This window comes from Tachypleus tridentatus, chromosome 13 (assembly GCF_004210375.1).
Source record: "Tachypleus tridentatus isolate NWPU-2018 chromosome 13, ASM421037v1, whole genome shotgun sequence".
Taxonomy (NCBI): Eukaryota; Metazoa; Arthropoda; class Merostomata; order Xiphosura; family Limulidae; genus Tachypleus; species Tachypleus tridentatus.
In genome coordinates this window covers 99,849,749-99,874,571 of record NC_134837.1, presented here as the reverse complement: position 1 = coordinate 99,874,571, position 24,823 = coordinate 99,849,749, and the positions used below count along the sequence as shown (strand labels likewise).

General features: G+C 32.0%; 1 protein-coding gene across 7 annotated transcripts in view; it reads right to left on the bottom strand.

Annotated features, from left to right (window-relative positions):
* Window positions 1–24,823, bottom strand: part of LOC143238753 (E3 ubiquitin-protein ligase TRIP12-like) — a 90,475-nt gene that overhangs the window by 6,344 nt on the left and 59,308 nt on the right. For 5 of the 7 annotated variants that reach the window (XM_076479264.1, XM_076479263.1, XM_076479265.1 and 2 more), the window contains 10 exons: window positions 23,562–23,734; window positions 23,227–23,378; window positions 22,718–22,860; window positions 22,285–22,438; window positions 20,515–20,613; window positions 20,278–20,392; window positions 16,812–16,966; window positions 14,409–14,573; window positions 2,250–2,414; window positions 971–1,084 (listed from right to left, as the gene is read on the bottom strand). In XM_076479264.1, the coding sequence (XP_076335379.1) occupies window positions 971–1,084; window positions 2,250–2,414; window positions 14,409–14,573; window positions 16,812–16,966; window positions 20,278–20,392; window positions 20,515–20,613; window positions 22,285–22,438; window positions 22,718–22,860; window positions 23,227–23,378; window positions 23,562–23,734 (1,435 nt within the window). Of the gene's footprint in view, window positions 1–970; window positions 1,085–2,249; window positions 2,415–13,745; window positions 13,888–14,408; window positions 14,574–16,811; window positions 16,967–20,277; window positions 20,393–20,514; window positions 20,614–22,284; window positions 22,439–22,717; window positions 22,861–23,226; window positions 23,379–23,561; window positions 23,735–24,823 lie in introns of those variants that run through there. The other 2 variants (XM_076479268.1, XM_076479267.1) reach the window with 2 other exon arrangements.

Below are 24,823 nucleotides of genomic sequence, written 5' to 3'. Positions count from 1 at the left end.
ATATTGGGCTATCTGTGGTCTGCCCACCATGGGTATTGAAACCTAATTTCTTGGCACTGCAAGTTTGCAGGGGAAATCAAATGTGTATTGTATGTTTCAGAGCTAACAAAATATAGAGCAGGGGTACTATTTATAACAATCACTTAAATCTGATATTTTGTGTAATAATTTGTATCATGTGTATGTAAACATTTCACTTTTTAAAAATGACTAAAAATGATTCTAGGAAATTTAACGACAACTGTTACTCATTTATCATCCTTACATGTTATCTACAATTAGGATACTACAAGACTAACTTTATGTAGTGAGGGCACAACAAATATTACAAATTAGGTATATTTTTCATGTTCAAGATAATATGAAATGTTAAATTAATTTCTATAGCAATTTAACAAAATCTAAGTAAACAAAAAAACAAAAAACAAACACAATGGAGCACAATGCAGCGAACCTTTATAAATTCATGGATGTAATAATAAATTACACAAAAGTTTTAAAACTATATGAAAAAACAATGTACTGCATAAAATCAGTGTTCAAATATTCCTGGAAAAATACTTTTATATACATTATATATAAACAAATGAAATAATTATTGTGCCTCCAATTTTGTTTCCATTACAATAATTACCTTCAAATCAATTTATGAGAGCTATATAATAAGCACCCACATGTTTTAGACACTATCCTTATAACTGTTGAAAGCTCCAATTTTGTTTCCATTACAATAATTACCTTCAAATCAATTTATGAGAGCTATATAATAAGCACCCACATGTTTTAGACACTATCCTTATAACTGTTGAAAGGTTGCATCTGTGGTTAGCATGGAACTTCATAGTGTATGTGCTTGTACTGTGAAACACCATCTCTTATGACATATACCCTCTTAAGCCTTTCACAAGGAAATAATTATTTTTATTTTTTTTCCAAATAACTAAATGATAAGTTGTGAAATATCTGTTACCTCTTCAGGGAAGAATATCTGCAGTTGTGCTAATGGGAAAACAGACTCAAACCCTTCTTTAAAAGCTTCCATCTGCCTCTTGACTCCTTCGTATAGAGTCCAGTGACTCACCAACTGCATGATCATAAAGATAAATTTATTCATTAAGTACTCTCAACATATGTAACTGATGCCTAAATCATAAAGACAATTTGCCATGTTAAAACTGAAAGTTTTTTCTTACAATATTTTTGAGTGGCTTATTGGATGTTGTCTTCTACGGAGTTAATTTTAGACATTTTGTACATAAACTACCATTTGCTGTAGCTGAGATAGAAAAATAAAATAACTTGAACACACTATATATTTTTCAAGGTTTAAGTTTTACCTCTTCATTGAAAGTTACAGCTGTTTGTCAGACTTAGCTATCCTATGATACATACAGCAAAGCCACCAACAACTGATGACATAGGTAATATTCAAATGTTATTAATTGTTTTCTGGAGTAGATAGTCATTATTTACTTATCTGCTTCATATTTTAAATGAACATCTAACAGCTGGCTGTTTTGTACCACATTTCTTTAAGTTGTCTACAGTTTAAAGTACAGCCACTTCTATATAGTAGGAGCCCACTTTTTACAATAAAAATGAAAAACAAAGCAGCCAAATGTTTACTTTAATCAGAGCATTACTAGGCTCTAACAAACTTAACTGATAACATATTACTACATAATCTGTCACTGTAATGCAATACAGATAACACAACTGCAATAATGATGTAAGATTCGATTTTAAAGCCCACAAACATTGCAAATATGGAATATCAATATATACTCTTTAATGTTATTCTAAATAGCATTGTTTCTATTACTGGATTTCCAAAAAATTGGAATATAACAAATCTAATGAGATATATGGATAGTGTGAAATATTATAAAACCAAAAACTTGTTCCTTAAATTTAATGTTATCACATCTATAAACATTCATTTACAGAAGAGAAAAATGGAAGAGTGTAAAGTATCACATTATATTCAATGTTTACTATAATGTCAAGAGCCTTTTATTTTCAAGATTACAGTTCTATATTTAGAGACAGTGATAAGTACCGATTTCAACTTAAGTTTCCAAAATTGTAATAATCTACAAAGTTTAAGTGAAATAATGTTAAAAAGTAATTGAGAGACAGTAATACATCATTCATATAACAGCTTGAAATTTACAGTAAATGCAAGTTAAACCTAAAATCACATTACAAAAACTTGTTTTTTATTGACATTAAATATCTTCAACACTCACATGCAAATATTCTTCTAAGTTGTGGATTGTTAAAGCAATATCTCGTCCACCTTTCCTCAGTTCAATGTGAGGATAGCCAGGAAGAGTGAAGTCTATGTTCAAATCTTCTATTAAACAGCCATCTAACACTAGACTTTCTATAGCCTTCTTTAAGTTATGGGGTGTCTGAAAAGTTGATTAACATTTAGTTTTATTTTATCAAAGGGTATCAAGCAAATTGCAAAATAAACATTTTTACTCATAAGTATAAAAACCCACCACAAACATAGAATCCAATATATAACTACTACATCAACGTGATAATCTGGTTGAATGATTTTACCATTTTATTCAAAATGAACAACCACTTCCCTCCAGGACTGTAATTCAAGTAATGATGGAAACTTTTTCTTACACAAGTAGTTCATAATTCAACATTCTAATGCTGCACTGTTAGATGAGTTATAATTTTCCTATACTGAAATGTATTTCAGATAGGTACTTCTCTCCTCTCACAAGATTACCCATTCCCATTTATTGCTGCCTTCTATATGCAAACGTTTTTTTTATTACACATGCCACAAGTCTATAGCACCTGCTTATTGGAATCAAACAATTCCAATGTGTGTATTTGATTCCAATGTCTCTCTCAGGCAAATCCTCATGTGAAAGATATTACCCTCTCTATGCACCTCTACTGAACTATCCCTAAAGTTTAGATGACAGAAGCAGTGGAATTGAGTGATGTGGAAGTGTGGGAAGTATAAGAAAAGTGAAGTACCTATCATAAATACATTTTAAGTATGGGAAATTAACTTCTAATACAATACTTCCCTCCAATCATAAGATTAGTTAGAATCCCACATTGATAAGGAGGAGAGACCTGAGGGAAGGGGGGGATGTCTATCCCCAAAAGTGTCTGAAATATACCTCTGTAGATGAGAGTCACAACCAAAAGACTCCAAAAGGGGAACAACACCACTTTTGATCCAGGTATACTCTTTGCCCATTTGTGTTTAAGAAATCACGATGGATATTGAGAGGAGCAAATTCAATGGGAAAGAATACAATAGGAAAGTGATCCCAACTGGAGAAAGATATAGTAACTCAATCCCATAATAAGAAAAGTGGGTAAATGAGGATGAGTCCATTGGTGTAGAGTGGCTAGTGTGTAGCAAATCTTACTTGGCAAGTCAACTAAATCCAAAACATCCTCACACAGTAATAACATCCTCACAAGTGGAGAAAGGGAATCATACCATCTCTACTTCACACCCAAGAATTGGGGAAATGAAAACTATTTTGATTTCTGGGTATGACAGGATTAGTTCTGAACTATTGATCTGGGAACGTGACATCCGGTATTCAAAGGAAGTCTTTTGCATGAAATCAACCCTCATGCCCATGAAACAGGTTTGAACCATCTAAATAGCAATAATATTCCTGTAATAAGAGAACAAGGGAGACCCAATGTTAGTACTTGAGCAGTCCCATGTATCCCTGCTGTAAACCATAACACATAGGGAGAAATCAAGAGGAATTTCAACTACTTCAAATCTGTGTGATTTATGTTGATTGATTCACTCTAAATCCAAAACCAGTTAGTGGGGTACTTACATCCATATAATGCTAGGAGGAGGGCTCCCAACAGAAAGTATGATCTACATTTTGATGACTTACTCTGATGGATGGTTAATCACAGATTGAAGGATATTACTACATCTATACTGGTAGAACACCACTTTCCTACTCTGAACTGAACAATTACAGATATTTTATGTGGAACTCAACCAATAGGGTGCCTCCATAGTCAACTTCCCCAGTGGCTTGGAACTGGGAAGTTGCAAGAAGTCGTGTAAAAAAAAGAAAAAAGGGTGGGTGAGTGGAGGGACTGCTACACCAGAGACAGCGCAATGGGTAATCATGGAACTCTATTTTGAAAAACAGATCATACCAGTTTATTCAACTGAAGTACATTTATCTCCTTCTGCTTTACAAATGAGAGCTACAGGTGGTATTGGTCCAGGATGGACCAATTTATGAAGCAAATATTGAGATTTTTTACCTGCAAGCCATTTGGTGATTCAGTATTGACCATTTTACTTAGACTAATTACAATATAAGTATGCACGTAACTCACATGAAATTTCTTCATACAAATGAAACTAGTTAATGAAACAGTTTTAAACTTGTCTTGCACAATCACAAAACTATGTAGTTTTAAAGAAATAGATATTTAGTTTTGATTTTTCTACTACTCATAATAAAACATTTGTTATTTAATGTAGTTATCTGAACTCAAACCCATAATAGTTTACAGGCAATTTGATTATTTTAAGCATAAAAATACAAATTTGTTTTTCAAATTTCATTCACACAATCTCCAGAACCTCTTAAATAAACCTCAAATTTTTTAAAGAAAATGTTTATATTTTATTTTACATTTTATCTATATCATTAACTGTAGATATCATCAATGTGCAGTGCAAAGAAAAAATTAAAGAAACAGAAATATGTACATATCTTTTGCATGTTACTAGAGTTCTGCATTTTTTTGTCATATGCATAATTTTGTATCTTTATCTTTTCACTTAGTTTATTTTTAATTTTCCTTTCTAATTCCATCTTTTATATATGATGCAGGCATGCCAATGTTACCCTGTGGTTATTATACTTATTAGAAGGCAAAGGTAATCCACAAACTCTTTCACTAACATTTGCACATATAAATGATGCTACCTTGCTCAGACATATTCACAAGTAAAATTACATAAAGTTAAATGTAAACAATCATAAAAGTTTAAAATAAGCATTTTCAAACAAATAATACACAACTCATTAAAATATAAATGTAAAGCCTAAGTGCAATCTCACAGTTTAGCAAATTAATACTGTATAAGGCAAGAAACACTTGGTACACTTCAAGAGAACAATGGACTATGCTTCTTTTATATTTCATGCTAAAAAATCCATATAGTGGTAAGTGGGTTTTTCAGGCTATAACTGAATAGTGGAAAATCTCTATCGGTTGTAAACATGTAATTCAACTTCAATCTGTCACCTAGCAACACAGCTTTGATTTTACAAGTGAGCATGGCTGATCTAACGCTGGGAAATATTAGTGTAAATGCCACTGAGAAATTCTTGGAAATTTTCTAGATGCTAAAGATTTGGTATGTTTTCAATTTCGCACAAAGCTGCTTGAGGGCTATCTGCACCAGCCATCCCTAATTTAGCAGTGTAAGACTAGAGGGAAGGAAGCTAGTCATCACCACCCACTGCCAACTCTTGGGCTACTCTTTTACTAACAAATAGTGGGATTGACTGTTACATTATAATGCCATGGCTGAACTGGAAAGCATTTTGGTGTGACAGGGTTTCAAACCTGTGACATTAAGATTATGAGTCAAAGTGCCTTAACCACCTGGCTATGTCGGGTTAGCTACTAAACGAAAGACAGGTGGAACTTTAATTTGACCTTGTATACCAATAGTCTTTATTCTATTCTCACAACATAAATAGCTCAAAGTTTAGACTCATAAATGCAAGTGGATCATGTGAAGCAAAACATGCAGTTTTGATTGTTACTTTAAATGTTTCTTTTTTAAAGAAATAGGAATAAACCTTTTGATAATATAAAACTAAGTTATAACATACATGACAATAGTAATTTATTAAAATATATTCACATTGAAGTGGTTAAAAAATGGTGTTGTGGTTACAGGGTTAAAAAAAATACCTGGCCAGGCACCACTTGCCACAGAGCAGGTGCCATGTTTTGAAGGTATGAAGAATATGGCCCATGAAAGTAAAAAAAAAAAAAAAAGCATTAAAAAAGAATTACCTATTATCAGAGTTTCACAGAAGTCTAAAGTACAGCCAAATGTGGAAGACATAAATCCAAGGAAACTGAAAGCACAATATGATATAAATAATGGAAGATTAATGTGTTAGGGTAGGTCCACGTGCCTGATTGTAGGATTTTCTCTAAAGGCTGATAAAGACGAAAAGTGAGAAAAAAGGCAAGACATCATTTTAGTGAGAGACAATACAGAACAAAGTATGGTGGGAAGAGGACAGGGGAAAAAGCCAACTGGTATGTGTAAAAGAGGAGATATTTCAGGACAGAAGGAACAATCTGGATAAAAATTAAGAAAGTTTTAAGGTGGGCATGTAATATCAATGTCAGGCACATCAGACAACAGACCCTCAGGCCAGAAGGAAATATGCCTTGAAGGGCAGATAAAACAAGTACAAAGAAATACATTTGAAAGAAAGTAAAGTAATGGAATTGAGGGTCATATTAATATCTAAAGCCAGAAGAGCAGGTCACCAAGGAAGTCAATGAATCTGAAAGAAATGGAATAAAAATGCCTAATAACATGAAATCCATTTGAGTGAAGATCCCTGGTCAAAATGCTACATAAGAAAGTCAGAGACACCTGCAACAGTAAGACAAGAGCAGGAAATACCAGAGTCTGAACACACATGTGAATGATCTTCTGTTTTTACTGATCCACATCCACAGAAAAAGGACAGATGGAATGAACCAAATAAAAAGCTACACAATGGGAGAAACCAGATAACCTTACCAGCCATGAAGTGTGGGGTGCAGAAGTGGTGACTTGGTTTGATGAAGATTGGGTAATAAGGGGAGTGGTAGAGAAGGAAATAATATTACTTGGAATAAAAGAGAACCATGTGTTCATAAAATGAGAGAGTAGAGAAGGTCTGGCAAATGGACAATTCCACAGAAAGGAGTCACAGAAAAAAGGTTGGGCTTGACTGATGAGTGTGTTAAAAAGATAATGGCACAAGATATTGGGAAAGACACAGGAAGGTCATTTCCAGTTTGAACAACCAAACCCACCCAAGCAGCTTCAAAAAGGATCTGACAAGTATAACTAGCAAATTCCTTTGGAATGACCCAGAAACAGCCAGCTGTCTATGTAAAAACAGAAATAAAGCCACAGAACATTTACGTGACAAAGAAAAGCTCTCACCACTAAATAAAAATATAAGGAGCTGAAGCCAGCTGATAGGGTATGGTGTGAAATTAGTACACTACCCAACAATGGATGATCAATGATAATGATGAGTTTTACAGAGATGGGAATATGCAGATAAGCATAGGAGACATCCATCTTGGTGATCCATAAACCTAGAAAAAATGCTTACTGAAGAGTGAGGTGGAACGTCATGGAGAAATGTGGAAAGTGAACAAAATGACTGAGACAAGACAGATGAATGATGGGCGTCTAGTCCTTGGTCTTTCTGGGAACCACAAACAGACAAGAGTAAAAATCCAAGCAAATGATGTGGAACAGGTTTGATAGCCTATTGAGTGATGAAGGCCTGTATCACCTTGACTAAATGCTGGCTAATTACAGGATCCTGAGGAGAAGGGAAAGAAGAAAGGTTTCCAGGACCATGGGAAGTGGGATGAGAAATGGAATTTCTGAGCCCCTTTGACAAAAATCTAAAGAACCCAACTATTGGTAGTAAAAGGATGCCACCAATGAATGAAATCTGGAAGTAGAGCACCCACTGTGCCTGAACCTGCTAGATAGTCAGAGGAACTGTTGACAGTATATCAAATATTGAGAAAACTAATGAACCAGGGCATTGCAAGAATGAGGGACAAGGAAAGGAAAGAAAACCAGAACTGGTACCATGCTCAGCTCTGACTGAGCTAAACAAACTATCAGATGTGAAAAGTTCAAATTTTTGCTGGGTAGATGTCAGCCAAGACTCTTACAAACTCCAGGACTGTATTAAAGATAAAATATCTTAAAAATAGAGCCATACACAAATCCTGGAAGTAAGAAGCAGGTGAACAGTTTTGAGATAAGATAGCATCACAAACTAAAAGGTTCCAACAACAGATAAACCATGTTTGCAAAGCCAAAGCTGAAGTGAGCCAACATGAAGAGGGAGAGGATGTCCCCCAGAAAATCCCTCAGGATTTCTGTGAAGAGACTCAAGGCAGGTGATGAACTATGGAAAGGTACAACAAAAGATTCATGAGGGTAAGATGAAGGTGGGAAAATTGGGAATAGATGAGATTAACAAGAGAGGATAGTCAGTGTTCACTTCTCAAATGGGCAAAACTGAACCCAACAGTTGTTGGTTGAGATATGGATAGTCAGCCCTATTATATGCATGAGGGCAGACTCATCCAAAGCCTGTGGCAAATGAGGTATACTAATTGTCAGCTGAGGAGAATTGTTCAGCATGCACTTAAATGACAGAGGAAAAACACGGGGAAGATATTAATGCAATATTGAAGGATTTGAGTCATTAGACATAGGATGAAGGGGTAAAACATCACATACCTGAGAAGTCCAAAAAAACCCACAGAAGGCTGAACAGAATCCAGGAAGGATATGGAAATGCACAGCAAATTCAGGAAGTGAAAACAAGTAATCAAAGTCCTTGTCAGCCTGTCCAAGTTTCACAAGTTCAGGAGAAATTGGGGCATTGTCTGGAGATAAAGGCTGAAACATAATTTTCAGTCTCCCTGTAAATATAGATAAATCTTCTGACAGGTTGCCAGCACCTGAAACCTTTCATAGACCAACTGTTGAATGTGAGACACCTGTAGTGATGACAAGAACTTTGGAATTCATGTTGTATCAGTCAACAAAAATACTTGAACAAAAAATGAAATGCAACTTAAATAAGGGTATAAGAACCTGAATGCTTTATAAAAATACAATGTTTAATTAAACCACTTTGAAAATAAATTCTATATAAAATACTCATCAAGATGTGAAAAAAAAGGAAAATGTCAAGTTCAATAGCTGCCAAACGATTGATTGACTGATTTAGTGTTTTATGGCACAAAGCAGCAAGGCTATCTGCGCCAAACATCTGGTAAAAATGTAAAAATAAAGTAAAGTAGTAAAAGACATAAAAGGAAATGAAGGTAAAACAAAAAAGTATAAAACCAATGTTGACACCTAGTCCACAACGTTAAGAGAGAAAGCAGAGTATAAGAAGTTGTAAGGTATTTACTCTAGCAAAATGGTAATGATCATAACCCGCCAGGAAGACTAACAGATAAGTTCAAGAACCACCGTCAGTCACCTGAAGTTGGCCTTTCCAGTCCTGGTTCCGGGTTATGTGTCATAGCAGCCAGTATCAAAATATAAAAGAATAGAAGTTTTAAAAGACACATAACAAAATCGCAATAATGAGTAGTCAAATGTCCAGTAAAAAGATAAAAGTCAAGTAAATGGAGTAAAATTTGTAAAAGTAATTGAAGATAAAAACAAAATGGCAATTAAAACAGAAAATGGTACAAAAACCAATGTTGACATCCAGTCAACAAAGTTGTAAAGGACTACCTGTAGCAGAATGGTAATGATCATAACCTGCCAGGAAGACTAACAGGCAAGTATAAACACCACCGTCAGTCACCTGAAGTTGGTCTTTCCAGTCCTGGTTCCGGGTTATGAGTCAATATGGCCAGTACTAAAAGTAGTAAAAGTGTGAAATGATATGCAGCAAAAGTATAATAACAACTCGCCAGGATGACTAACGAGTAGTTCAAACAGTAGCGTTAGTCACCTGAAGTTGGCCTTTCTAGTCCTGGTGTCGAGTTATTTAATGTTCTGGCCATTGTCCAATGTCAAATTGAATGAGAGAGATTAAAACTGTAAAAAAGGAACCACAATTAAAAAGGTGTAATGAATAAATATGCAACACTTAAATGAGATTAATGGCCATTAAAAAATTAAAAACGTTATCAAGGTGGACAGAGTCACCATCACCAATAACACTGTCCAATGTTACAGATTGACCCTGGGAAAAAATATGTTTAAAATATTGCCATCATTGAGAATTGTAACGATGGCAAGAAAGTAAAACGTGGCTGATAGTGATTTGAGTGTTACACAAACTACACATTGGTGCATCAGTTCCAGATAAAAGAAAACGAGTTAAAAAACTGTGACCAATGTGTAGTCTAGTGAGAACAACTTCCTCCTTCCGAACTTTACGAAAGCTAGATGGCCAAAGTCCAATATAGGGTTTGATTTGAAAAAGTTTGTTGTCGCATTGCTCACTCCAAGTGGACTACCAGCTGGCATGGAGCCAAGTCTTGAAGACAAGGTCCATGTACGGAATAGGCACAGGGGTGATGGTGCTGGAGCAGACAGATTTAGCTGCCATGTCTGCAAGCTCGTTCCCACGAATACCAACATGGCCTGGTATCCAGAAAAACTGGATTGAAGTAGCTGTTAATGAGAAATGGGCCAGTCGGTTTTGAATATCAGCGAGAATAGGATGTGAGCCAACGTGTAGCGATTCAAAGGCAAGTACAGAACTAAGCGAATCAGTATAAATAGTGCAGTTGGAGTACTGCTCAGCTGCAATATGATCCAGGGCAAGAGATATGGCATACAGTTCAGCAGTGAACACAGAAGCTGTAGAGGGGATTCTGCCAAACGAGAAGTGATAGTTTGGGTAGAGGTGCACAGAGGGGGTCACATGCACTATGTGATTGTACCATGCTCTTATTGATGGTGATGCATAATGGTTTACAAGAGACATGTTGGAATCATTTCATTCCAGTAAGGGGTACAGAAGGCTTGTTGCATGTCTAGTAAATTAATCTGCTATATAGGGCAGCAATAAACAGGAATAGCTAATTTTGTGAAGGGGAAGTAATGCATTGGAAAAGTAGCCCCTGCAATGATATTTTATTCCAATCTCAATATAAATTCTAGAGTAACTTCATCTTGTTTGTTATTACTTTTAATTTGGTCCATTAGGTCTTGGGAATAAACCATTACCAACTGCATGCATAAAATGATGTCCTAAAAAACAAAATGTTTGACATCAAAATAATTAACCTAATTTCCTAAGTTAGTAATAATTTATTTTAAACAAGGTGGTATTAATACTCCAGTGTGTACTATGAACATTAAAACCAAAACATGTAATCTACAAACCTGTACACCTTTAGATGTCAAACATTATATGATATACTGTTAACTGTTAGCACCCCTGATGACCTGTACAGCCAGCTGGTGTCAATCCTCATCATTTTATTTATAATAAAATTAATAAAGTTGTATTTCTTTATTTGTGCAGTATTGTTTGACATCATTTGGATCAAAAAAGAACTAAGTATATTTTATTGAATTTACAATGAAATGATGTTTTTCACATTTCTCAGTTTGTTTTTTTTCATTAATGCCACTGAATTTATGAATAAATTATAGTAATGAGATTGAATAAAATATTTTTAGATGAAAGCAGTTATTATTTAATTAAATTACAGTGTACAAGTTCAATGCATCATATATCGTCACTACCACATACTTCTTTCAGGTTTAATGAAGTATTTCATACTATCTATTAACTGCATCCAGTTTTATTTAGAAGTATATATGATCATACACTAACTTTACTTTCACCAAGGTAGAGGTCCAAGTAGAACACCTATCATTTTACATTTACCTGTGTTCCACAAATAAATAAATAATCAGAACTATGTAAAATCATTAATAATTTTCAAAACTTTTAACGTAAGAGATGTTACAAATGTTGCTACGGTTTCAAAGTTTTTAATTTAGTGTACTGTGTAACTATACATTTATTAATCAACTTATAGAAAAGTACTTTTCATTCTATGTTACCCTGACATTCTGGATATGAAAGCTATTAAAAAACCAAAACAAACAACTGATTTCAAAGTCCATTTGAAGTGCACTGATTCATGCTCAGGTCATAATGGTCCATCTGTTGACTTTATTTATCTTTGACATTATTATTATATCCTTTATCGTGATCCAAGTCAGAGGCATCACTAGGTACTTAAAAGATTTTGGGCTCAGGGTAAGAGGCATGGTTTTTTTTTGTGAATATCAATCATCGAATTCTATTTTGATTTTTCAAGACACCAACTTAACAAATGAGGCACTATTGAACAGAACTGGGGCAAAGGTCCTGTGTGCCAATGCATAGCAATAACTATGTATTTACTTTAGCACACAATTTTTCACAAAAACCTAGAATTTGCAGGATTTTATGCTCCCCATAATTACTTAGAGATACAGACATAAAAGGCAAATAATATATCTATATTAAATACACTGTAGTGCTTAAAAAATCAGACTGTCTTAGTGAAAAAAGGAGGCACATAATATGAAGAGCTGTGAACAGTATTCCTCATCTCTGGAAGAATAACTAGCAGGAAATATGAATAGAAAGATAACAGGACTTCCAGTTTCAGTGGGTAATAATGAGATAAGTTTCTAGCCTTAGTGATAAGTTCAAGCAGGTCACACAAGTAATAAAATACCATATTTCTCATTTTAGTGAGAAAAACAGGCACACTACATAAGTAACGAGCTACCAGGTTTCTAGTCTTAATGGAAAGAGCTGGGTAATGAGATAGAGTTCTAGTAGTCAGATTACAGGGTTTCTAGTCACAGCAAGAGCAGCATGCAGGCTTTGTAAAAATGGTGAAAACAGGATTTCTAATCTTGTTAAAATCCTAAGACAGGATACTTTAATAATGTGATAACAGTAATTATAATAATAATAAAATATAATTATGGCATTTGTTTCAAAGTTCGTACTCATGATGGTAAATGTTAACTAAATAAATATAAAAATTCCACATTACTGAAAAACCTACTTTAACATGTCACACTGGTTAATTAATAACATTAATATCCATAACCTACATGAAATTATAATTATTATAGTGTGAGAAAGCTTTTCTAAGTTGGAAAAGTATTACTATAGTGAATGATACTTGTCATATGACATTAGTATTAGGAATATTATATTTTTAACTTCACACTTCATATTCACTCCCTTTAAGTACACAATAGAATTTTCAACCACACTGTGGTTTTCAGTAACCACTGCTGACAGCATGTTTTGCATAATATAGGGTTCATCAGACTAGATTATACAACAAAAATAGTATAATTTGTAAAATTGCCTTCAGAACTAAAACAAACTCAATGCCATTTGCTTTGAAATTACTAATAAACCATGAATATCAGAAATAAGTTATAATGATTCATGAACTTTTATAAAGCCTTATTCTGTATAGTGTTACATGAATGAAAATAACCATGATCTTAATTTGAAAAGAGAAACAAACCTTTGTGAATGAGGCAAACCTTGAATTTTGTACAGTTACTTAACTTGGGGATTTATCATGAATGATTGCCGATTACTATGCACCATAGACCTAGAGAAAGTGACCTGACATCTTAAAAATTTATCATAAAACATTTCTTTGGGTTTGTATGTTAATACTATTAATATAATTATACATCACAGAAAAGATTGATACAGTATTTGAGTATCTAACAAATAGTGCTATATCATAAAGGAATTCTATATCAAAATAATTCTGCAGGCTTTTAGGTATTCATTGTTTCACTGCTATCCATCAAACATGTATTAAGTAAGCAGCTTTTTGATTACAGACATTTTCAATGGGTTTTACATAATTCATCATAAAGACTGTTTGACTGGTTCATCTTCAAAATATTCCATCTGCAAACATTTTACGTATAAAAAGCACTATTTGAACATAATTGACATTATGTCAAATTTTCCTGGAGAAATGGGATGACCTTTGCTCCTCACTAGGTTACAACTGTTTCATGGCTCCTCAGGTTTACTGCTAGCAGAACAAGAATAGTTAACTATCTGAAAGTATTTGAGTTTCATTTGAACTCTACATAATAGAAACTAACATTATAGATGCATTTAAAAGTAACCAGTGTAAAAAAGTTTATGCTTGTGGATCATAATATAAATATCACTTTCCACCTCAACAATTACTATGTAAAGTTACTGTTCTACAGTACATTACAACACACTCAACATTAAATTTATCATAAACAAAGGGGCCTTTTAAACACAGTGTATTAATGCAATGAAATGTGTGCTACAGTATACTAATCAAACTTTGTAATCATACACTAACCAGACTGATGACAACATAACTTTTTTCTGTTCTAGCCCACTCTTTTTAGGTATATTTACAAATTTTTGAGTATGTAAGAAAATTTTAAACAATCATACAAGCAGTATTTTTTTCACATTTTCACATTCACAAAACTTAACTCACATGCATTAGTAATATATAACAAAATTCTTAAGATGCTATTTAACATAGTGATTGTATAAGAGACCACTTACAAGAGTATTATCTTGCTCCAGTTTCATTTTCTGTACAATCAGTTCTTCTAGTTTGAAGTATGTGAGAACTAAACCTGGATCTATAAACCGAATGTCTGAAGACCGCAAGCTTCCTTCCTGACCAAGAAGCCACTTGTAGAAGATCAGATTCATAGGAATATCTAACTGCAAACATAACGGTTAAATTAGATGGATCCGTCTACTTCATAAATGATGTAGACTAGTTTATGCTTCAGCTTAGGAATACCTGTATATATACAATTCTGGTCAACCATTAACTTTTAGGTTACTTTGCACATAAAGAAAGTAGGGTTTACCATGTTTTTGGTTTTTAAAATGCAAGTTAATGGAAAAAAAATGCACTTGGCATCTTCATATAAATAATAATCTGCATTTTCATATATTAATTAGAAGAACTATCAATACAAAACCAAAATTAAAGTACCCTAAAAAAAACAACAGAAGTATCAAATATATGACAAATATTTCTTCTATGACTAATATTTCTTACATAAAAAGTTATTCAGTGTTTTAAAGTGACAAAAATCACTAACAACAAAAGAGATCCAATTATGTTGCAAACTGTTCATGGCACATGTAGCATTTTCTGTTGCCAAAATAGAGAATATAATGTCATTTAACATACCTGCTTCTCTTGGACCTGATGCTTCAGTGTTTAATGTTTCCCAGAATGGAGGGGAATTATCATCTTTTTTCATTCTCACAGTAAAAGTAATCAACTAAATTGCATGAAACTTGGTATAATGTGTCAGTGTTTAGTCATTGCAAAGAAGAGAATATAGTATCTATATAATTCTTTAGGTGTGAAATCTCTGAAGTTTTGTTGTGGCACTTTAGTTTTACAGTACAAAACTATTTACTTTTGTCTTGTACTTTATTACTGATTAGTAAGTTCCATTTTATACATATATCCTATTCTTGGTTTTATTTTTTATATTCACAAATATATTTATTTTTATACTTAATTTTGCTGAATAAAGCAGTTAGCTTCAAACTGTATGCTATGACTGAAAGAGTTACCAGTGAACAATGATCTCACCTCTCAGCATAAATTTGTTTTAAAATAAAGCTACACAGAGCTATATGAACCCTACCCACTGTGAATATCAAAATCCAATTTTAAAAGTTATAAGTCACCACACCTACTGCTGAGTTAACGATGCATTTTAGCATGAATTCCATTATTTTTGTCAGATATAATAGAATATTTTGTCAACAGTATTTTGGGTTGAGATCAATTTATATTTAAAAATTATAGCTTGTTATCAACAAATAACAATCACATTTTTTTGTATGTTATTTGAACATAAAATACTCAACATATTGAATACACAGAGATTTGTGTTATCTGAATAGTCTTCCATGGTAGGCAACAGTTTATTCCACTTGCTGAACCTCAATATCCTTATCATAAAAAATATTCATTTACCTTTCAAACAAATAAAATTCAAGAGATGTCAAGAATGAAAATAACATTGTCAAAAATTACAAAAAAATCCCAAACTAACTGGGAAGTATTTCAAAATTATCTTGAGGTTGTTTCACTATTTCAAAATTTGTGATTATTTACACATATATAACTATTGAAATTTAGATTTATAGTTTTAAAAGTTATCAACTCTTCTTTCTGATAACTATTGGTTTTAGGCCCAACCTCTTCTGAAAGCCAAGAGTTCTCAAGGCCCCTTTGGGCAAGTAAAAGTAGATTCAACAAATACATTTGACATTGTACAAAGACAAAGTATAAAAATAAAATATATGCCAAGCTAACCACAAATGCTGAAAATTTTATTGGGAGAAATAAACATAACATTAAGAGGAAAAAGAAATAAACAAAATATTTACCATTCGAGACACTTAGACAAAAGAAAAATATCTGTATGAACATTTAATTATTCTGAAATAATCATTGTAGAATGCTAAAGTATTTACTGTACATTATCTTTAACTTCTTTAAGTTCATCTGGACATTGCCAGTGTCTGGCTGAAAATCCTGATTTACTATTTGGCTGAAACCTAATCCAAACCATGTTATTAAGCACAAATGTAATGTTTTACTGAATTGGCTGCATTATGTATACATGAAATGGTAATTTTCTTCTGAAAACTTTTACTTTCTATTTGACACTATGACCATGTTAAATGGACAGTCTAATTAATGTTAATCCTTTCATGAAATTTTGAATATTATTCATCACAAAATGTAAGATTTATAACAAATTCAATAAACTTAATGTGCAATGGCATTAAACTTTGTTTATTCACATAAAGTTAGGAATTTACCACTTTATGCACTATAAACCAGTAGAATTGCCAAGATGGTAATATGCTTAACTAGTGACTAAAAACATTTCAAACAAACAAAAAATTTATGATACTTACCATACGAGAGTCCATCAATGCTTTGGCCATGAACTTCCCAAGTAATTTGAATTTGCTACGGATTTTTGTGACACAACTAACCTTGGCACTTCGGCTGAGTGGGGAGGGGAATAATCCACATGGAGAATGAATATATGATGTGTGGTCTGCTGGACCTACATTTAAAATATAGCAGCAGAACTCATAAACCATTTCAAGTTTATGAATATCATATTTAACATTTTAGATTAAATGTAATATAATATTAGAAAATGCAGTATGTTTTGTTAGTGCAAAAGCTTCTATTTTGAAAAATTTAGCCTTTAAGATATCTCACTATATTCCTTCTTATATTACAAAATTGAGAACATATTGTTTTATTTATAATTTCACAAGATTAACTTAAAATGAAATAAACTTTACACTGAAATGTCAGAAAAGATATAGTCAGTTACTAAAACATTCCTCAATTTAAATAGTACTTCATAAGCTTTTGCAACACAATGCACAACATTGTTTTTTAATAAAGAAATAATTATTTGTTTGGGAAGTTTTCACTCAAAGCCACATGAGGGCTATATACACTAGCCATTTCTAATTGTGAAGTGATAATACCAGTCAACATCATTCACTGTCAAACTCTTAGGTTACACTTTTACCAGTGAATTGCGAGATTAACCGTCACACTATAATGACCTTGCAGCTGAAGGGAAGCACTTTTAGCAATGGGCTACAAAAGAAGTTTTACTGGTGTTTCCTGTTTAAGTTATAATATAAATTTATTTTTAATAGAAAGCTTGAACTATATACTGTTTCATCTTAAATTCTAGACAGCTGCCATGTTACAGTCAATCAGAAGAATTTAACTTAATATAAAAACATGTAAATTGTGTTTAAAAAGGTGTATAAAATGTTGGGAAAAATCTAGAAAGTATGGTTTGACATAGAAGTTTGTTATTAAAGTGTTTTATAACTGGCTACATTTTGGACTGTTAAATCAAATATATTGAAATAATTTCTACTGCTACAAACTATAAAGAAACAGGTGGAAATAGAGGTTAAAATTATCATATCAGATTACATTGAAGAACCAATACACAGCTTTAGAGATAAAAAATTCAAAATATAAAGTATTTTAAGATAACCATACTAGAGTTCAAATGATCAGTACTTAGATAATTCTGGAAAATACATGCAAAATTTTAACAATTTGAGTTTACCAACTAGTAAATTTCTACATAAAAATATCATTCAAAATGTTTTTAAGAAATCACTTGTAGCAAATTAATCAAAATTCAGTTATACACAAAAAATTACCAATACTAAAACTTCAAAGTATTAGATACATGAATATCTGTGAAAAGTATAAATGCATCTGATAAGATAATTATACTCCATATTATGTTGAAACGGTTGTTTAATAAAGTGATGGATGTGAAGATATAAATTCTAATAATGATTTATTTCCATTGTGTTAATGTCAGAGTAAAGAAGTTTAAGTATATGAAAATAAAAATGTGAAACATTATGCACAAAAATCTTTGAACCCTTTCTTTGCCTGAAAAACCACCACAAAATGTACAATATGAAGACAGTAGCATTATAGTTTATTTCAATTTATTTATACATTTTCATCAGCAAAACCAACTTCTAGATTATTAGTTTTCTACAAGCTTATAGTGTGAAACCTCAAAGTCACCTAAACCCATTTTTCATACTCTTTAGCTCCAGGTATCCTTTACTACTCAAGACAGAAAATTTTAGTCTTGCATTCAAAATGTTATTTTTTATGTTATACCAATTAGTAGAGCATAAAACCTTAGCTAACAATCCATATTTTAATAGTATACAAATTTTACATTCCAAATTCTACAACGACATTTTTAAAACATCTTGAATTTTCCTTAGAATGACACACGACATACGTTCTCTATTTTCCCTTAAAACAACCCTTAAAAAATTCAGAAATTAAACATGTTACACACTACAGATTGTTATTACTCAAACAAACCATAATTTTTATAAACTTTCTTTTTTTCATGCTTATTCTTTATTATTAATAATAAATCATTATTATTTCTAAAACTAACAATTAAGGTTAGTTGATGTAAAATAAATAATAATACCATAAAAATGTTTCACGAGGCAAGAAGCACATTAAGGCAATAACAATAGTATAAGATTAGCTACACATGCCTCAAGCGAATTACAACTTATAATGGTGTGGATAATAGTTAGACATGGTTCTAGGGCAATCAAATGGACAATAAAATAAAATGTAATTATAAATAAATGTATACTGTTACAAACTGAAAACTACTTAGGACAAATGAATGTTGTTTCACATTACAATTTCATGAGTAATTTAAATTTTTTTCTTTCTTTTTGATGATTACCAGGTAGGTTAAATTGACTAATCCTGTTTTGAGTTAGGGCAGAGAAAATATAAAATTATATTGAAAAAAAAACAAGTCTGAAATGTATTTAGCAGGTTTCAGAGATTAAACAAAGGAAATTTGAGAAGTTATTTTTAACCTTAATACAAAAAGTGCTTCACACAATAACTATTTAAAACAAATATTTTAGTCTATTATAAATACTTCACCAAAAATTAGTTTTTTGTACATGAAAGGTTTATAATGTTAACTTAAAGACTGCCAAATTCTGTGAAGATATACATGCTATATTGAAAGTTAGAAGCACTGAATCTATAAAGATTTTGAACAAGTATAAAGAGGTCATGTGGTTGGTTAAATTGACCAAACCCATGTTGAAAGTTAATCAATATCAGTAACTTGAGTGCATATGCAATATGATATTGCTAGCCTTCAAATGTGTTTTACTGAATGTCATCTACAGATGCATACATACATATTTTCAATGCTATACTATATTTACCATTAATGTGCTTGTGTGTGTTCTTATAGAAAAGCCACATCAGGCTACCTGATGTGTCCACTGAGGGGAATCAAAGCCCTGATTTTAGCATTGTAAATCTGAAGACTTGTGTGACAGTTTACTACTTATAAACAAACACAATTCAATAAAACGAAAGGTAGGATATAAATACACAATAACTTCTTAGGCTTACTACATGTTACACAATTACATTTGTAATGTTAATCAAAGGCATAGAAACATGAATGATTTCTTTTAATTAGTTAATTAACAATGTATAAATTATTTTTAAGATTGAGCAAAATGAATATAAACTCATATAATTTAAGAAAGTTGTTTTATGTTTAAATCATTTGACTATTTATTTACCAACATAACTGAATGGAGTATAATTATGTTAAATATTTTTTTGATATTCACATACTCTTCATTACACATCTATTACCTTGTTCAAAATAAAATCACCAGTCAATGAGATATTGCACATAAGTCCAAAAAGACATACACCAATTTTATTTTTCCTTCTGCATAAAAGATTAGAAGAAAAAAAAGTTCTAGTGAAACTTCTTCTAAACAACTTTCTAAATACCTTTTCCATCACTAATAGTTACTACTTCTCCTCGCCACAAATCAGAATCAGCTCGCTGGAACTCTTTTGACACAAGGGCATAAAATTCCAGTGTTGGTCCCAATCCTGTTCCTACCTTTTATTACAGAAAAAAAATACATTTTATCTTTATAATAAAATATTTAATATTTATAGAAAATACAGCAGCATTATAACATAGCATATTTTTGCTCAGATTTCAACTGATCTTGGACTTACTTCATTTTCATACTGTATCTCCAACAAAGCTCTGGAACTTCCTAAATCTTGCATAACCACTTCTGCCTGTTTCAATAAATCATCACGTGAAACTGTCCGCTAGAATAAAAATATAAAAGTTGTTAATTTAAATATAGCCTGGAATGTTGGAGAAATTTAAAATACTAAATATATGAGGGAGAGAAGTGTCATACATACATACACACTGCTGAAAGCTATTAAATGAAAATTTGAATATATAATACTTTACTTAAGTGAAAACAATGTTATAAATATAAATTATATCTAATATTCCTTGCATATTAACTAATATGTAAATCATCCATTTGGTGTTTGTTAGGCTATGTTCTTAAATGAACATGTGGTAAATGCAGTTTTACATCACAGATGTTCCTGACATTTCACATCAATATGAAGTATGGTCACAATGAATAGCAAGGATAATCTGGTATTGATGTCACATTTAAAATCATGGTAATGATGAGCTCCTGAATTATCCAAAACCACCCATTTGAAAGATCTGTTTTCAGAACATCTTTATGCCTGGAGTCACTTGAAATATAATGCATCATCCAAGAGCACTTTATACATACCTGACAAGACTGAAGTTTGTTTAGTGTGAAGTTTACTCCAAATGGTTACTTTTTCAAAGAAGTGTAACTGCCAACTTAGTATGGTTGGAATGTACATTATCATACAATAGGCTGCAGTTGGGGTCAACTACACTATCACTTGACAACAAAAAAGTGTGCAATTAGACTCTGACACATGTAACATTCACAGTAAAATTCTGCTTAATGTATCAGTCCATACATTCATCAATGCTTATTCCTGCTAATATTATACTAAGTGAATGATGGTCAACTTTGTTCAGGTATCCACACAAACCATTCCATTGGCTTCTAAAGAGTTCATATTGTGCTAATGACACTTTCAAACACTGGATCAATCTGTAATAACTAGTTATGATTGGCACATTTCTATTTGTTTAATGGCTCTTCATGTGAGAAAAAAAACAACCCAAAACATCTAGATGTTTCCCATGGTCTTTTTATTGTTCAAGTAAAATTTGGATGTGGATTCACATCAAAATGATTGTGTGTGACTACTATACAGAGTACAAGCTTATAGACAAAGCAGTGTCCATTAACTGCTAATGAACCACAAACAGATGACAGATGATACATGTACATTAAATAATTCTAAAATCAACCAGAATATTGTTTCAATACAATAAAAAAAAATGGGACTTTTTATATAACAATGCATAAAATTTAATTTTCATATTTTATTGAGTTTCAGACTGTAGAATAAACAACTGAAATTATTTTGATGTGTATTTCAAAAACAGTAATTTTCATTCAAGTTCATCTTAAATTTTATCACTTTATTAACACAACACAGATGTACTATTCCATAAACTGTTAAAAAGTAAACAACAGTGCAGAGAAAACAAATAAATATTAACAATGGACCAATCTTCATGTTCACATTATGAAATATACATTATTTATTAATTAGTTTAAAAGGTATATGATACTGACACCCAATGCACTCCTGCAACATTAATATCAGACTTTATACTAGACATTACAAAAACAACCGAGGCTTGAACAAAGTAGGTCATTTGTGTGATAGAAAAGGTATATTACTCAATTCAAAACAAAACTGATAAGGAGATCCAGAAAATCTACAAAAACAGCTCTCAATAATCTAATGAAAACAAAATTTTATCTTAAGTAACAGATACATGGTGAAAAAGACAACTACCTTTCTTCGGTCTAGTCTTGGAGTCACCCTCTCACTGCTGTCACTACTGCTTAGTTCAGGTGTCATATCTAACAACCTCTGGAGTGCTCGGTCTCGATCAAAAGAAGTCACATAGAACAGTAAATGCCGAGTTTCAAAGGGGAAGAGAAATGGGCTACAGAATAAAATATAGGGTATACGGTTACACAGTCTTTAAACTATTTTAAAAAAAAGAAACAGGTTAACCTACCTTAAACTGAAGAAATATTACACATACCGAAGTACACTGAATACAATAATATAATTTAATTCTCTTTTCTGGGTATTTCAAAAACATTTATAAAAAGTTCATGATCCATAAGAAGGAAATTACTACTTTTCACTTTTCAAAGTTAACGTAAGAATGGGAAAATTGCTAAAAAACATACACGAAGTTTACAAAAAGTGTACATACCAAGCATAAGATAACTGAGACAACCACTGGGGTAGGTTACCAGTCATTATAGCTAATGGATCTTGAAGTTGTCTATTAGCTTTGGCTGTTAACTTACTGTTCAGGAACTCTGGTTGGGGAATGGCTGAATTCCAACAGCTCATCTAAAGCAAGTCAGAAATATATTGATAAACGCTCAAAAATTAATTTACTAATTTAACAGCTGAAAACCTAATGACTATCTATTAGGAGTTTGGTAGGATAAGGAAATGTTATCCATTGAAATTTTTAAGTAATCAACAAAATTTTGAGTAATCTCTTAATCCTTACTGACTGTTTAATAAGTTTACAAATTAATACAAAACAGTTTTAGGATGGTAAAATTTATCTTCCTCTTGCACTGAGATCAGTTAATATCAGCAATACATGATAAATAATTGAGTGCTCCATCAGCATCACAAACAAGAAAGTGGAAAATTATCTTAACATCACAAAAAAAATATCAGAAGTGATATGGTAGATTAACTCACATCGTACAGTGTTCCCCAGTAACGACATAAAGCATGAATCACCCTAAGGAGGCATATCACTTCTAATGAAGGATCCTGTACTGTAAATGAATCTGGGAGTGATGCAGTTAAGTACAAGGAAAGTAAAGGAACTGAATCTGGAACTATTCCTTCTGCATAATAAAATAAATGATTTAAGCATATCACAAAATATTCATTTTTTCTGTTTTCTGCAAATTTAAATAAACCAAAATATAATTCTTTTTTAATTTAAAACTTTCTGTGAAATAAGGTACCATTAAAACAAATTATACAGTTATATAATGAATGATACTACTGTAGAAGCTCTCACTCACCATTCCATAAGTCATCACTTTTCTTCTTGGGTGAGGTTCTTCCACCTGAACCTCCCTTGTTACGGCGACTAGAACAGCCTGAAGATATACCCTGAGAACGATGAATGGAACTGCTACTGCTGCTTACAACGGCTTTACTTGATGATGGGTCTTCATCAGGAACTGGACGGTACCTAACAGACAAAACAAGTAAACATTGGTAATTGAGATCTATAATCAGAAATTAAAGTATAGAAATTAAAATATACAGTCTTACTGAAGACAAATGTTTGAAACGTATTTAGAAAGTTTTAGATATAATGCAAATAATACTAGATTTTTTTGGACAAAGAATAGTTATTTTAATCATAACATGAAATTACTTTGCAATCAGACTAGTAACAAAACAGAAAACTTTCACAAGCAAGTCTTCAGTAAAAATATTTCATTAAAAAATCTGCCTTTTATCTGTACAAAAAGCTTGCAATCTTTACTGAAAATATACAAATGTTGTGAAGATACACGTGCCGTATTGAAAGTTTTAATGCCAACAGTGAAATGATTAAACAACTAGCCAAAGTATCTGGATTCACAGATTATAAGGTTGACACATCTCAGCAAGTGCATGAAAATTATCAAGAAAGTAAAAATACTGATCTAATTTCATACTTAAATCATTCCTGAATTAAGGTATATTCTGTTACTTCACCAATGTTTTTAATAAAAAATGAACTTCTTTAATCAATGGAGACTTAGTTGAGAAATCAACAACTATCATTCCAGTTATATTGTTTATACTTATACTTTCAGTACACAGTAACAACAATAAATTATTCCTTTGTTGTTAAGTGACATGAAATGAAAGCCATCATCACCAAAATGCAGACTTTTAAATATATTAGAAGTTCTTTATCTAAATGACATACTAGTGTATATTAAAGGCATGCATGTGTATAGGTAATATTAACCAAGTGCACACCTTCAGGGCCCACTTAGTATAGGTGCAAAATTTCAGGTTTCTAGATTCTTTCTTTCCTCTTGGGCTATAGCAGTCACACACACAGACACACCATTTTACTATTACAGATATATAACACCACACACAAATTTAAACATTTTGAAAAGTGTTTCCTTTATGTAACAGAGATTTAAACTGCTTTTGGTATATTAAGAAGAGTTGATGACCAAGTCCAATAAGAGATTAGAAAAAGTCAGCTGATTGCTGATTTTGAGCCAGTTTTAAATCAAGGGTTGGTTTATCCTTTACACATTAAATTGCAAGT